Consider the following 14,175-nt stretch of genomic DNA (forward strand, 5'->3'; position numbering starts at 1 on the left):
ACTTGTCTTGCATCAAGGATTTTCACTGTGACATTTTCACTGACTGGAAGTAGAGCTCTCTTTTAAAAGGTAATTGTATTTCCTTATTATTTTTTTATGATGTTACAAATAATGGAGTTTTAAAACATTTGGCTTTGTCAAATTTTAGGCAATGTGCCTGCATTAAGCTGATTTTTGTGCAATAATTATTCATAATAATGTGCATGTTAATATAGATTAAGCAAAAGAGACAGATGAAGAAAGTGGATGTTGTAAATCGTACAATGTAAATGCTAGTACTGTAATTTTTGCCACTTATCTGTTCTATCAAAATGTCCTGAATTCTTGTTGAACTGAGAATAAATCTCATTACTTCTTCTTTACTGGAATCTTGTATATTAACCGTAGCATACTGCCAATACCCCCACTTAGAACTAATCATTTAAATTGATTTATACTGATGATGTACTGATGTTTACAATGTGTTTATCTGACTTATTTATTTCAGCATTTAGCTGAAATACTTATAAGCATATAAGAAATGAAAATAACCCAATATTTCAATTTTTCAATAAAATGAAATAGCTGTAATTTGAAAATAAACTCTAAGTTAGTGACTCACTGCTGTGTTTTCTTCTGCAGATGCAGATGAGCTGTATGCTGTTTTGTGTCTCTTTGTGTGTCCTGTCTTCTCAACTGTCAAGGACCCACGGGATGGCTCTTGGGGTATCTTTTTAACTCTAACCATTTTCATTAAGAACCTTTAGTGTCAACAAATTCTACAAATACAAAGCTTACACATATTTTTGCTTATATATATATATATATATATATATATATATATATATATATATATTTTTTTTTTTTTTTTTTTTTCAGGGTCTAGAGAAAAGAGGATGGACACTGAATAGTGCTGGATATCTACTTGGACCTTGTAAGTGATCATACAGAATGCAATGCAGGTTTTTTTTTCATGTACATTAATACATTGGTTATTACTTTGTTAACTAGTGCTAGATTTGCCTAAATCGCCACATCCAGATGCACACAGGACTCTTACTGTACGACATGGAACCATTGTGGGCAAGAGGGACAGCATGGATGACTCTATCCTACTAATGCATCAGCCTTCATATAGTGAGAACCTGTCCTTCATATACAGTATATTTGCATAACGAACTCAGACAACTACAAATTATATGATATCAGTGTGAGCAATTATTCTTTCAGTTGAAATATGCTTTAGCATTGAAATGTTAGAAAACTACATACATTACTTGAATACAAATCTAAAAATTATGGAAATACTATGAAATTCTTAGAAAAAGTGTGTAGCTGAGAATTCTCAGCTTCCTAAAAGGCTTCCATCCCAAATGAACAAAATGACGAAGAGATTTACATATTACCTTTCCCCTCTAAGAGTGTTTAAATTAAAATTATATATATATATATATATATATATATATATATATATATATATATATATATATGCCATTATTGTACTGTTTTGTCTTCTTTTTAGGAACCGTTACAGATGAATCATATTTACATGCACTCTTGGAATTTTTCATGGATCTAGGCATGAAAGGTTCGACTGCTTTTTTAGCCATTTTGTCTTCAAACATACACTTTGTACGTCTCCTCTTCCTCTGTGTTTCTGTTTATTTGTTTTTGACCATGCTGTCTCTCTATTTCAGACGATGAAAGCACTGAAGACACGATCAGCTCTACATTTACTGATAACATGACACGATAGATGAAATGGCCTTCATTAACCTTTTGCTCTGGGCCAACATTTCTCTCCTCATATCGAGTTTAATTCTCACTTTAAATTATAAAGTCTTTTGTATAACTCATTAAACATTAAATGCAAATGAAGCTCTTGAGCTCTCTTACTCCTTCTTTATCAGTGGTACCCTAATAATAACCAGAGCAGCAGGTGCCAGCTATATGTTAGCAACAGACTCTCATTACCCACATCCTTTCTTACATATACCTGAGAAGGAATGCTGTTAATGAAAAGTTGTTTTCATTTCTACCCTGAGAGCACATCTGTCTGTCTGCATACAAAATATGTCAACAAAGGAAAGAAAATAATGCAGGAATATTGATATGATATAAACATTTAAGATGTAGTGTACAGCTACGTTTTGGCAGTATGAAACCATGGAAACTATTAATTGAAACCTGTTTTAAATACATAAAAATATCCTCAATTCTGACTATTTGATCTGAAATGACATATGGTTTAGGTACTAAGGAGCACGGGCGATTGCTCTAAGACAACGAGGGAGGCTCAGCCTCCTCTAAAAATGCCCTTATAACTTTAATGTGTGTGTGAGTTTTTCCCCCTCGTGACAGCGCGATGCAGCGCAGCCTCAGTGGACTTCAATGGCATTTGGGAGCTATGCGCGTTTCAATCTCAAAATGCAAGACGATTATTGGACAAATACTGCAAAAATGCCCGCCCACGGAGTCCCACGGACTCCCAGCCTCAGTGGGCTTCAGTGGCATTCGGGAGCTATGCACTTTTCAATCTCAAAATGCAAGATGGTTATTGGACAAATACTGCGAAAATGCCCGCCCACGGACTCCGAGCCTCACATGGGAGGGACATGGCAGTTTCCGCGAGGAGACTGGTGATTGGTGAAAGCGGCCGGATATTTTCTTTGATTGACAGCTCGTTTCAAATATAGACAGGCAGCGGTGAATTTCAGTTCAGTCCCATGCGGATTCGCAAGTGCTGTGGTGTATTGTAAGAGATCAGCTTACATTTCGATTTCATTCATTACATACGGTTTCTACCAGCTTTTTTAGTTTGTATATATTTTCATTGTAAATAAAGTGTAAATATAGTTTTGTCAAGTTTGCTATCTTAGTTCCAGAAATTTCGTTTATTTGAGTGACTGAACTTGAACTTGAGGGGGCTAGTCAGCTAGCAAGAAAGCTGTGCACGGATGCCAAGCATTGCTGATTTAATTTTGGCGAAGCCATTTGCCAGTCTTCCTTTCGAGGAAAAAATTAAAATTAAAGAGCAGGGTAGACCAACGCCTCAAACTGACTTGGTGAAAAAAGTAGGGAATAATACTCGTTCCTTTCAGCTCTCCTGGTACGAGAAAGTGAATTGGCTAACAGCAAGTGACCCACATCAACAACAGTAAATAGACTCCTTTAGTAATATGTCATGGATGGACCAAAAATATAGAATCTATTTAAAATGTTTATGCTGAGTATATTATATTGGAATATATTTTTTTCTGGATATGAATTAAACACAGCTACAATTTGGAAAACATTTTTAAACAAAAACACAGCCGAGAACATTTCACACTACAGACCTGGATTAAAAGTGAAGGGTTATCAAAATTGTCAATAAAACATTTCTCAGTCAAAATAAGTAAAATATAGGGAAAGTGTCATTGAATGAAATGTGTGGCACCCAGCTCTACTGCTGAGATTCCTGACAAAGAGCTGCTTTCAATAATGATCAATTTTTAAACAATATGCCACAATTTTAAAATATAAAATGTTAAAATATACCCCCCCCAACACCACCATCATGTATATTGGACAGTAGGCTAATGGGCCAAAAGAACCTGTTATTTCACAGTTTGTGACGCTGCCAACAATCAGCCAGATCAGAGGCAAGAGTATGGGCAAAATTGATGTTTTTTCTTTTAAAATCTGGAAATATCATAACCGACCAGCCTCCCCTGTTTGAAAGACTACCAGCCGCCACTGCTAAGGAGATGTCTTAGTATCTTGATTTAAGAGTGTGTGCATGATAAACTGTTCTTATTTTAAAAAGGGGAACAAAGTATGCATGCTTGACTAATACAGCATAAAGTCATACTTTAGACATGGATGGTTTCAGCAACAGTCAAATTAGCAAATGCATTTTGAGTTTCATCCCATCACTTAACAACAATGCTAGATAGTCGAGCAGCATTGTTTTAGTCAAAATAAATAATAAATAGGCAAGCAAATTTAATTGATTTAAGAGCTCAACCATGGAAAACAAATGTGCACATTTACTAACCTACTTGATTAATTAATCTAGTATTAATCTTAATGCAGTAATGTGAATTAATCTTAATGTAATGTAACTGATCTAATCAATCTCATATTGTATGTTTAGTTGCCACTATTTGGTACAACTATCAAGTAAGTGTACTTCGGTGTATTTAAGAGTACTAAATATGCTGCTGTACCTTTTTACTTCTACTTTTAATTTAATTATTAATGCATGGCATCTGCTCAGCATGCTGCTGACTCACTACACTGGAATCAGATCAACTGTTTTTTTTTTGGGGGGGGGATTTAACTAAAGAATACATCTATATGTTTTTCATTTACATTTATAGATCCATTTACAAACACTGTCTGTGTAGCAACATACAAATACATCAGCATTACCGTAACTAACTGGGGTCTTGATTATGTAGAGGGGAAGCCATGGCCTGATGGTTAGAGAAGCATCTTTGGGACCAAAAGGTTGCTGATTTGATTAGGGATTGGTGTGCCTACACTGTACATTGTCATCGCTGCATAAAAGTGACTAAAAGTATTTTTGTCACCAATTTTCACTGGCTATGACCTGGCGACTTGTCCAGGGTGTACCCCGCCTCTCGCCCATAGTCAGCTGGGATAGACTCCAGCTTGCCTGTGACCCTATAGGACAGGATAAGCGGCTACAGATAATGGATGGATGGATGGATCTTCACTGGCCTTGAGTTGTTATTTCCATATGGCCTCCATAAAAGAATTAGGCAGTTACAAGTCTGGGTCACTCAGTAAAATTTAATTAGCAAAATATTATCTGCTGATACAGGCATTAAAGGACAGGAAAAACATTTAAATTCTGCTGAGGCATGCGAGAACCCTGATCTACTGTATGTGCATACCCAGAGACACATTAGTCCACTTGGTGGCAGTATGTCACAAGTGTCTTATAAAGCTAAAAACCAATAAAATGTGTAATTTTGGACGTCATGTGAGGTGAATTGTGTTGACAGTTTGTTTCCTCAGCAGGCCAGTTGTTGAAAACAGTTAAGAAAAATCACACGAGACTAACGTGCTTATATGAATTTACATGAAATGAAGACCTTGTAGACAAGTTGTATTTCACAAACAATCCACCTGTTCTCTGCTGCCCTCTAGTTATACAGAAGAATAATTGTAAGTATTCAAGGTTCTCTGTAGCCAGGTGCTGACTATAAGATGGATGTAATTCATTCACACAGTTCTGCATATTTCAGCTGTAGATGCAGCCTTGGATGAAGAAAAATAGTATCAGTCAGACAAAAGCAAAACTGGTTAAACATCAGTTTGCCTACCAGCATACTGCCTTTTTTTTCATAATATGCGTCTGCAAAGGTTTGTAACTTTGACACCTCTAATTTTCTGCATGTAATGTTCTTTATGTAGCCCTATGTGCTATACTCTTTGCAGAGGATCTCAGATCTCTCTGAGGATAAATTAAGGATGTAAAGAATGCCAGATAATTCTGTCTGTCTGTCTGTGTTTTGTACCATGGAAAAACATATTTTGTCTCACTGTTAATATGTATGGAATCAAGAAACTCTATTTGACAACTGGAAATGGACACTGATTTATTTGATTATGATTTGCTAGATATAGGTCTTCCAAATAAGGAACTTGTTTTAACTAAAATGATCACACAGTATTGATTTGGCGCAATGGTGTAGTGGTTAGCACTGTTGCCTCACAGCAAGAAAGTTCTAGGTTCAAGCCCAGTGGCTGATGAGGGCATTTCTGTGTGGAGTTTGCATGTTCTCCCAGTGTCTGCGTGGGTTCTGGGTGCTCCGGTTTCCCCCACAGTCAAAAGACATGCGGTTAGGTTAACACGGGGACAACCTTGGGCTGAAGTGCCCTTGAGCAAAGCACCTAACCCCCAACTGCTCCCCGGGCGCTGTAGCATAGCTGCCCACTGCTCTGGATATGTATAGTGGGGCAAAAAACTATTTAGTCAGCCACCAACTGTGCAAGTTCTCCCACTTAAAAAGATGAGAGAGGCCTGTAATTTTCATCATAGGTACACTTCAACTATGAGAGACAGAATGGGGGGAAAGAATCCAGGAAATCACATTGTAGGATTTTTAATGAATTAATTGGTAAATTCCTCGGTAAAATAAGTATTTGGTCACCTACAAACAAGCAAGATTTCTGGCTCTCACAGACCTGTAACAACTTCTTTAAGAGGCTCCTCTGTCCTCCACTCGTTACCTGTATTAATGGCACTTGTTTGAACTCGTTATCAGTATAAAAGACACCTGTCCACAACCTCAAACAGTCACACTCCAAACTCCACTATGGCCAAGACCAAAGACCTGTCAAAGGACACCAGAAACAAAATTGTAGACTTGCACCAGGCTGGAAAGACTGAATCTGCAATAGATAAGCAGCTTGGTGTGAAGAAATCAACTGTGGGAGCAATTATTAGAAAATGGAAGACATACAAGACCACTGATAATCTCCCTCGATCTGGGGCTCCACGCAAGATCTCACCCCGTGGGGTCAAAATGATCACAAGAACGGTGAGCAAAAATCCCAGAACCACACGGGGGGACCTAGTGAATGACCTGCAGAGAGCTGGGACCAAAGTAACAAAGGCTACCATCAGTGACACACTACGCCGCCAGGGACTCAAATCCTGCAGTGCCAGACGTGTCTGAAGTTTGCTAGAGAGCATTTGGATGATCCAGAAGAGGATTGGGAGAATGTCATATGGTCAGATGAAACCAAAATAGAACTTTTTGCTAAAAACTCAACTTGTCGTGTTTGGAGGAGAAAGAATGCTGAGTTGCATCCAAAGAACACCATACCTACTGTGAAGCATGGGGGTGGAAACATCATGCTTTGGGGCTGTTTTTCTGCAAAGGGACCAGGACGACTGATCCGTGTAAAGGAAAGAATGAATGGGGCCATGTATTGTGAGATTTTGAGTGAAAACCTCCTTCCATCAGCAAGGGCATTGAAGATGAAACGTGGCTGGGTCTTTCAGCATGACAATGATCCTAAACACACCACCCGGGCAACGAAGGAGTGGCTTCGTAAGAAGCATTTCAAGGTCCTGGAGTGGCCTAGCCAGTCTCCAGATCTCAACCCCATAGAAAATCTTTGGAGGGAGTTGAAAGTCCGTATTACCCAGCGACAGCCCCAAAACATCACTGCTCTAGAGGAGATCCGCATGGAGGAATGGGCCAAAATACCAGCAACAGTGTGTGAAAACCTTGTGAAGACTTACAGAAAACATTTGACCTCTGTCATTGCCAACAAAGGGTATATAACAAAGTATTGAGATGAACTTTTGTTATTGACCAAATACTTATTTTCCAGGGCGGCACGGTGGTGTAGTAGTTAGCGCTGTCGCCTCACAGCAAGAAGGTCTGGGTTCGAGCCCCGTGGCCGGCGAGGGCCTTTCTGTGTGGAGTTTGCATGTTCTCCCCGTGTCTGCGTGGGTTTCCTCCGGGTGCTCCGGTTTCCCCCACAGTCCAAAGACATGCAGGTTAGGTTAACTGGTGACTCTAAATTGACCGTAGTGTGAATGGTTGTCTGTGAATGGTTGAATGTGAGTGTGAATGGTTGTCTGTGTCTATGTGTCAGCCCTGTGATGACCTAGCGACTTGTCTAGGGTGTACCCCGCCTTTCGCCCGTAGTCAGCTGGGATAGGCTCCAGCTTGCCTGCGACCCTGTAGAACAGGATAAAGTGGCTAGAGATAATGAGATGAGACTTATTTTCCACCATAATTTGCAAATAAATTCTTTAAAAATCAGACAATGTGATTTTCCGGATTTTTTTTCTCATTTTGTCTGTCATAGTTGAGGTATACCTATGATGAAAATTACAGGCCTCTCTCATCTTTTTAAGTGGGAGAACTTGCACAATTGGTGACTGACTAAATACTTTTTTGCCCCACTGTATGTGTGCTCATTGCTTACGTGTGTGCATGTGTGTGTTCACTACTTCAGATGGGTTAAATGCAGAGAGGAATTTCACTGTGCTTAAGTGTACGTGTGATAAAGTTGTTGCTGTTGTTCTTCTTTTTCACTGTAGATTTAATGGCAATGTCTCTAGGGGCAGTGATGGCTCAGTGACTAAGACTGTGGGTTACTAATCAGAAGGTCAGAGGTTCAAGCCTGAGTTCCACCAACCTGCCACTGCTGGGTGCTTGAGCAAGGCCCCTTAGCCCTACCTGCTTCATGTGTGCTGTATTTGACCTCGGCCAAAGAAAAGAATTTCTGTGTGCTGGAATGTGTACGTGACAAATAAAGGCTCCTTCTTTAATGATTATTAAACAATTTTTACTTGCTGAGACACTGTTATATATCTGAATCATGTTCCAAAATCAAAACAGAATGAAAACAATTTCTTCTATAGCCAGGGTGCTATGTTGTGATAAACTTCTGTCTTTCTATCATCAATAATACTAGTGGGTCATTCCATGCCAAATCAACAAGAGGTTATGCTTGACCATCTCAGATTTCAATGAAATTTGGAGGGCTCAGAGATACTATTAAAAGAAGTTAATCCCCAAAACTTGAGCTTCCTGTTACCAATAGTTTCAGAGATACAGGCATTTAAAATTTTCGATTTTTTTGTTTTTTGCTCAAAACATACATATTTCAAAGTGCAATATAATCTTTATTATGCAAGATAGAAACCTAAAATTTTGCACAGAGAGACTCAATGTCTTGTACTACAAGCTTCAACTTAGGATTTCAATGGTCATTCTATATTAGATGGTGATTTTAACAAGGAAATTAAAAAGACAAATTTGCATTTTTTTTGCATTTTTAACTCATTCTGGAAGCTTGCCTGTGGCAGTAATGCTTAAACTAAGAATGTTATTCAAATCTACACAGAAATATCTACCAATTTCAGTTTTACCAAGTCTCCACTATTCCTAGTTTGTCTGTAATAGGGTTTTGAAATTCGCCGATTTCTAAAACATGCCATTTTCAGTAGCAAGAAATCCAATGTGGGATAGCAGTTAGGAACTTGTAAATTTTTTTCAGTAATCCCCAAGACCGATATTTCATATTTCCAAATTTTTGTTCTGTGTCTCTCAAGTATTTTTAAACTACAGGGGTTTAAAAAATCAATTTTCACCAAATTCGAATTTTTGATACATTTTCATATAACTGATATTTGAGGATTAATAAATGCTTCAATAAGGCTCAAGTAGGTTAGGAGACATGTTTCTTCCTCAATTTTAAATAAAATTTCAATTAATGCTCAGTATTAATTATTTGTAAATTGATTTTAATCTAAGACTGTGTAACATTAGCAATCAATGACCAGCTATTGTGTACCAGTCAACAGCCAGCCTTATCAATATCAACACAGCACAATAGGTGACCTTTTGCCGCTTTTCCACTACAAACGCGGCTGAGTCGGGCTGAGCCGTGCCGTGCTGAGTCGAGCTGAGCGGGGCTGTTGGAGTTGCATTTCGACTACAACCGCGCTGAACCGTGCTGGCTGGAAGTGGGTGGACACATTGGGTGGAGTTAGCGAAAGTGGGTGGACGTCAGGTGATGTCGTTAAGCAGCGCAAACAGTGACATCAGTGATCTTTTAAGCGGTAGTCTCACGACCCGAATAGTAAACAATAAACATGGAGGACATGGAGTCGTTAGTGTTGCTGGTCTTGGTGCTGTGGCTTGTTGTCACCGACAACGCGGACAGATACTGGCAAGAGCGTATAGATGAGGCGAGGCGCATAAGGCTTCAGAAATTCTCGTAATTCGTAATTCTTCTTCCGGGTTTACGGTGTTTACAGATCCCAGCGCGCTCGCGGGGCGTGTGTGGGCATGTGAGGACACTCCTCCTCACCAATCAGTGCACAGGGGAGTGTCTGCTCACGCCCCCAGCCTCACTCGGCACGGTTTGGCTCGCTTCAGCCCCACTCCAAAACGGTGCGAGTTTTAGGGGCTAAGCAGGGCTGAAGCGAGCTGAGTCGTGCTGGTTTTTGGTAGTCGAAACGCGAGCCGTGTCGGGCTGAAGTGAGCTGAAGTGAGCTGAAAAAGGGTAGTGGAAAAGGGCCATTTGATACCAGAACAGGTGGCTCATATCTTATAGTTTTAGAGTCTGTAAACTGCATACTTGTTCAGATAACATTATATTGCTTGGATTATATTAAATACATTGTAATACAGAGCACTGAGAAAATTTACCAATGTTATTAACTGAATGTGTTTCTTTGCAAGGATTGGATATTTTGAATAGTTGACTAGGGAATTTAATTGTAGTTGCTTTCACTTTGAGATCAGTATAAATGAGTTTGTTCTTAGACATCTAGAAATGGCTGAACTTCCTCCCTGTTCTATAGGAATTGGACTAAAAAAAGATTCTGACTGCCATAAACTAACATACAACAGAAATTGTAAGTTAAGTGATTTATATGAAAAATGACTGACTTCTTTAGTTTTTATATATATATTTACTGAATAATGTGAAATGTTCATATATTTAGCTTATTTCAAAATGATAATATTTTTAAAACCATATTTCTGTGACATGAACACAAGTAAAATGTTTCCTTATCTATACAAATTATTTAGTTGTATTTATCAGTCCTTAATCATCAATAAAATGGAAATAATATCAAAAATTTGAATTTGGAAAAAATGGATTTTTTAAACACCTGTAGCTCAGAAATACTTGAGAGACACAGAACAAAAACTTGGAAATATAAACTATGGGTCTAGGAGATTACTGAAAAAAATTTACAAGTTCCTAACTGCTATCCCACATTGGAATCCATGCTACTGAAAATGGCATGTTTTAGAAATCGGCGAATTTCAAAACCCTATTACAGACAAACTAGGAATAGTAGAGACTTGGTAAAACTGAAATTGGTAGATATTTCTGTGTAGATTTGAATAACATTCTTAGTTTAAGCATTACTGCCACAGGAAAGCTTCCAGAATGAATTAAAAATGCAAAAAATGCAAATTTGTCTTTTTAATTTCCTTGTTAAAATCACCATCTAATATAGAATGACCATTGAAATTCTAAGTTGAAGCTTGTAGTACAAGACATTGAGTCTCTCTGTGCAAAATTTTAGGTTTCTATCTTGCATAATAAAGATTATATTACACTTTGAAATATGTATGTTTTGAGCAAAATGCAAAAAAATCAAATGCCTGTATCTCTGAAACCGTTGGAGATAGGAAGCTCAAATTTTGGGGATTAACTTCTTTTAATAGTATCTCCGAGCCCTCCAAATTTCATTGAAATCTGAGATGGTCGAGCATAAATTTGTCAGATATTTGTTGATTTGGCATGGAATGACCCTAGTGAAAATGTTCATTTGATGTATTTGTTTTTCTTTTTCACGTCAGTTTTTTAAATGAGTTGCACTGCCCTAGAATAAGATCAATAATCCATTCTGTAACTTTGTTAATTAATTAATGGATTTCTGTTAATTTCCATGTGTCTTAAAATCTGATGTTGCCAGATAATCCAAGCTAGATCGATGACATCTGGTGAAACTCAAACCACTGTCTATGGGTTGTTCAGCATGAGTGGGTCAACACTGCTGTGGCCTTAAGGAGTGAGACTGTGGTGAAGAATAAACACTGGAGGCGTAAGTTAGCAGATGGGAAGGGGCAGATGCTGTCCTAGTGAGGATGGCTGCCCAATACCTAGTGTGATCTGCCTATGTCATATGATCAAGGAGCTTCCAGCAAAACATCTGGGCTCATCACAGTGTCTACCATCAGGAGTTCAAATGCAAAGAAATGTCAATCCTTCATTTATTGGAAAGAGGAATGGCATTTCTCTCCTTTGTAGAAGGCAATTTCAAAGCTGGATTGCATACAATCTGATGCTGTGGTGCAAAAGGTTGCCTAATAATCACTGTAAATACAAAGACTGGGTCTCCCTATTCAAGTGAAGATCCAAGCAAGCTTAAAGAATGTGATATTTTGTATGTCATAAATGGCATAATTATGCCTCTGTTATGGCAGGAAAATAAATGGATATACAAAAGTGCTTTTATGTCGATACATTCAAAATCGAATAAAAGCCAATGAAATACATAATCAGACACATTGTATTTCCATAATGTAAGGGTGTTTGACATCAAGCAAACAAGCAAAAAACTTACCAGTTGCTGAACAATTACTTAAAATATTTCCAATTTGATTAATGTTATTTGTAAACTAATGACATAAATAATGATAGGATAGACTTTACCTGGTTTCTTGTCATAGTTCTCACTGTGTTGTTCAGAATTAACAGTCTTAATTATGAAAGAATGACTTCTAGGCAAAACACATAAAAGCATTAATGATCTGATACTTGGGCAGCACGGTGGTGTAGTGGTTAGCACTGTTGCTTCACAGCAAGGAGGTCCTGGGTTCGAGGCTGGCGAGGGCCTTTCTGTGTGGAGTTTGCATGTTGTCTGTGTGGGTTTTCTCCGGTTTCCCCCACAGTCCAAAGACATGCAGGTTAGGCTAATTGGTGGCTCTAAATTGACCGTAGGTGTGAGTGTGAATGGTTGTTTGTCTCTGTGTGTCAGCCCTGCGATGACCTGGCGACTTGTCCAGGGTGTACCCCGTCTCTCACCCATAGTCAGCTGGGATAGGCTCCAGCTTGCCTATCCCAGGTAATGGATGGATGGATGATCTGATACTGAAACGGACATGATCCTCATTTCATCCACAGCAGACTCTCATCAGCACAACTAATAATAAAAACTCTGCAGTAGGTGCTTTGCTAGACCTTCCTGTGTTTGAGATCCTAGTGTACTGATTATTCATCCATCCATTATCTGTAGCTGCTTATCCTGTTCTACAGGGTCGCAGGCAAGCTGGAGCCTATCCCAGCTGACTATGGGCGAGAGGTGGGGTACACCCTGGACAAGTCGCCAGGTTATCGCAGGGCTGACACATAGAGACAAACAACCATTCACACTCACATTCACACCTACAGTCAATTTAGAGCCACCAATTAACCTAACCTGCATGTCTTTGGACTGTGGGGGAAACCGGAGCACCCAGAAGAAACCCATAGAGACACAGGAAGAACATGCAAACTCCACACAGAAAGGCCCTCGCCGGCCACTGGGCTCGAACCCAGGACCTTCTTGCTGGACAGACAATGCTAAACACAATTTCTGGGATTGTGTTTAGCATTGTCTGTCCTGCTTTATTCTCTGATTTTGCATTAACGCCTGTTTAACTACGCTTGCTCGCTTGCTGGAGTTTGAAGTTCAACAAATCCTTCCAACCTATGTCTGCACATTGACTTATAGAAGGCACATCAGATATTGTGCCACCTGTGGCCCAGAGGTTGTTAGGTAGGGTCTGGACTCTGATAAGAAAGCCTGGTATAAATAAGCATTTGTGTGCTCAGCAGGACACTACCCTTTTTAATGCCACAGCTACAGAGCATTTGAAAATGTCTGCAAACATTTTATAAATCAGAGTCCAGGGCCTATGCTAAAAATCAGATGGCATTTTAACAGGATATACTTTGACTAATATGTGACTAATATGTGTGTGTGGGAGGTATGAACGCTACCAAATGCCCTTCTAATTTGTTATTTATCTCTAGTACTTCTACAAAACAGCTGAGCAATATAATATGTATACAATAATACAAAATAATTATTAATTACAATTAACACAAAAGACAATATTCTATCTATGTAGACAACAGTTGGCCTTCACCCAGTAAATATATTTTAAATCTTACAGTATCAGCAAAATCTAAATACATTGTAACTGCAGTACCTCAAGAATCAGCATTCATTTCAAGACACAAGGCAAAGTATTCATAAAAGTTTGGCAGGCTGTTTCTTCTCATCTCATTATCTCTAGCCGCTTTATCCTTCTACAGGGTCGCAGGCAAGCTGGAGCCTATCCCAGCTGACTACGGGCGAAAGGCGGGGTACACCCTGGACAAGTTGCCAGGTCATCACAGGGCTGACACATAGACACAGACAACCATTCACACCTACGGTCAATTTAGAGTCACCAGTTAACCTAACCTGCATGTCTTTGGACTGTGGGGGAAACCGGAGCACCCGGAGGAAACCCACGCGGACAACATGCAAACTCCACACAGAAAGGCCCTCGCCGGCCACGGGGCTCGAACCCGGACCTTCTTGCTGTGAGGCGCCAGCGCTAACCACTACACCACCGTGCCGCCCAGGCTGTTCCTTAC

The 14,175-nt window shown here is 39.2% G+C and overlaps 1 protein-coding gene across 1 annotated transcript; it reads left to right on the plus strand.

Annotated features, from left to right (window-relative positions):
• On the plus strand, nt 1-1,735 carry gall (galanin-like). Its single transcript, XM_060938993.1, has 6 exons — nt 1-69; nt 622-705; nt 859-913; nt 1,021-1,116; nt 1,502-1,567; nt 1,677-1,735. The coding sequence occupies exons 2-6, from the start codon at nt 622-624 to the stop codon at nt 1,733-1,735; spliced, it is 360 nt and encodes a 119-aa protein (XP_060794976.1). The 5' UTR covers nt 1-69.
• Nucleotides 1,736-14,175: the final 12,440 nt, after the last annotated feature.

This window comes from Neoarius graeffei, chromosome 14 (assembly GCF_027579695.1).
Source record: "Neoarius graeffei isolate fNeoGra1 chromosome 14, fNeoGra1.pri, whole genome shotgun sequence".
NCBI lineage: Eukaryota > Metazoa > Chordata > Actinopteri > Siluriformes > Ariidae > Neoarius > Neoarius graeffei.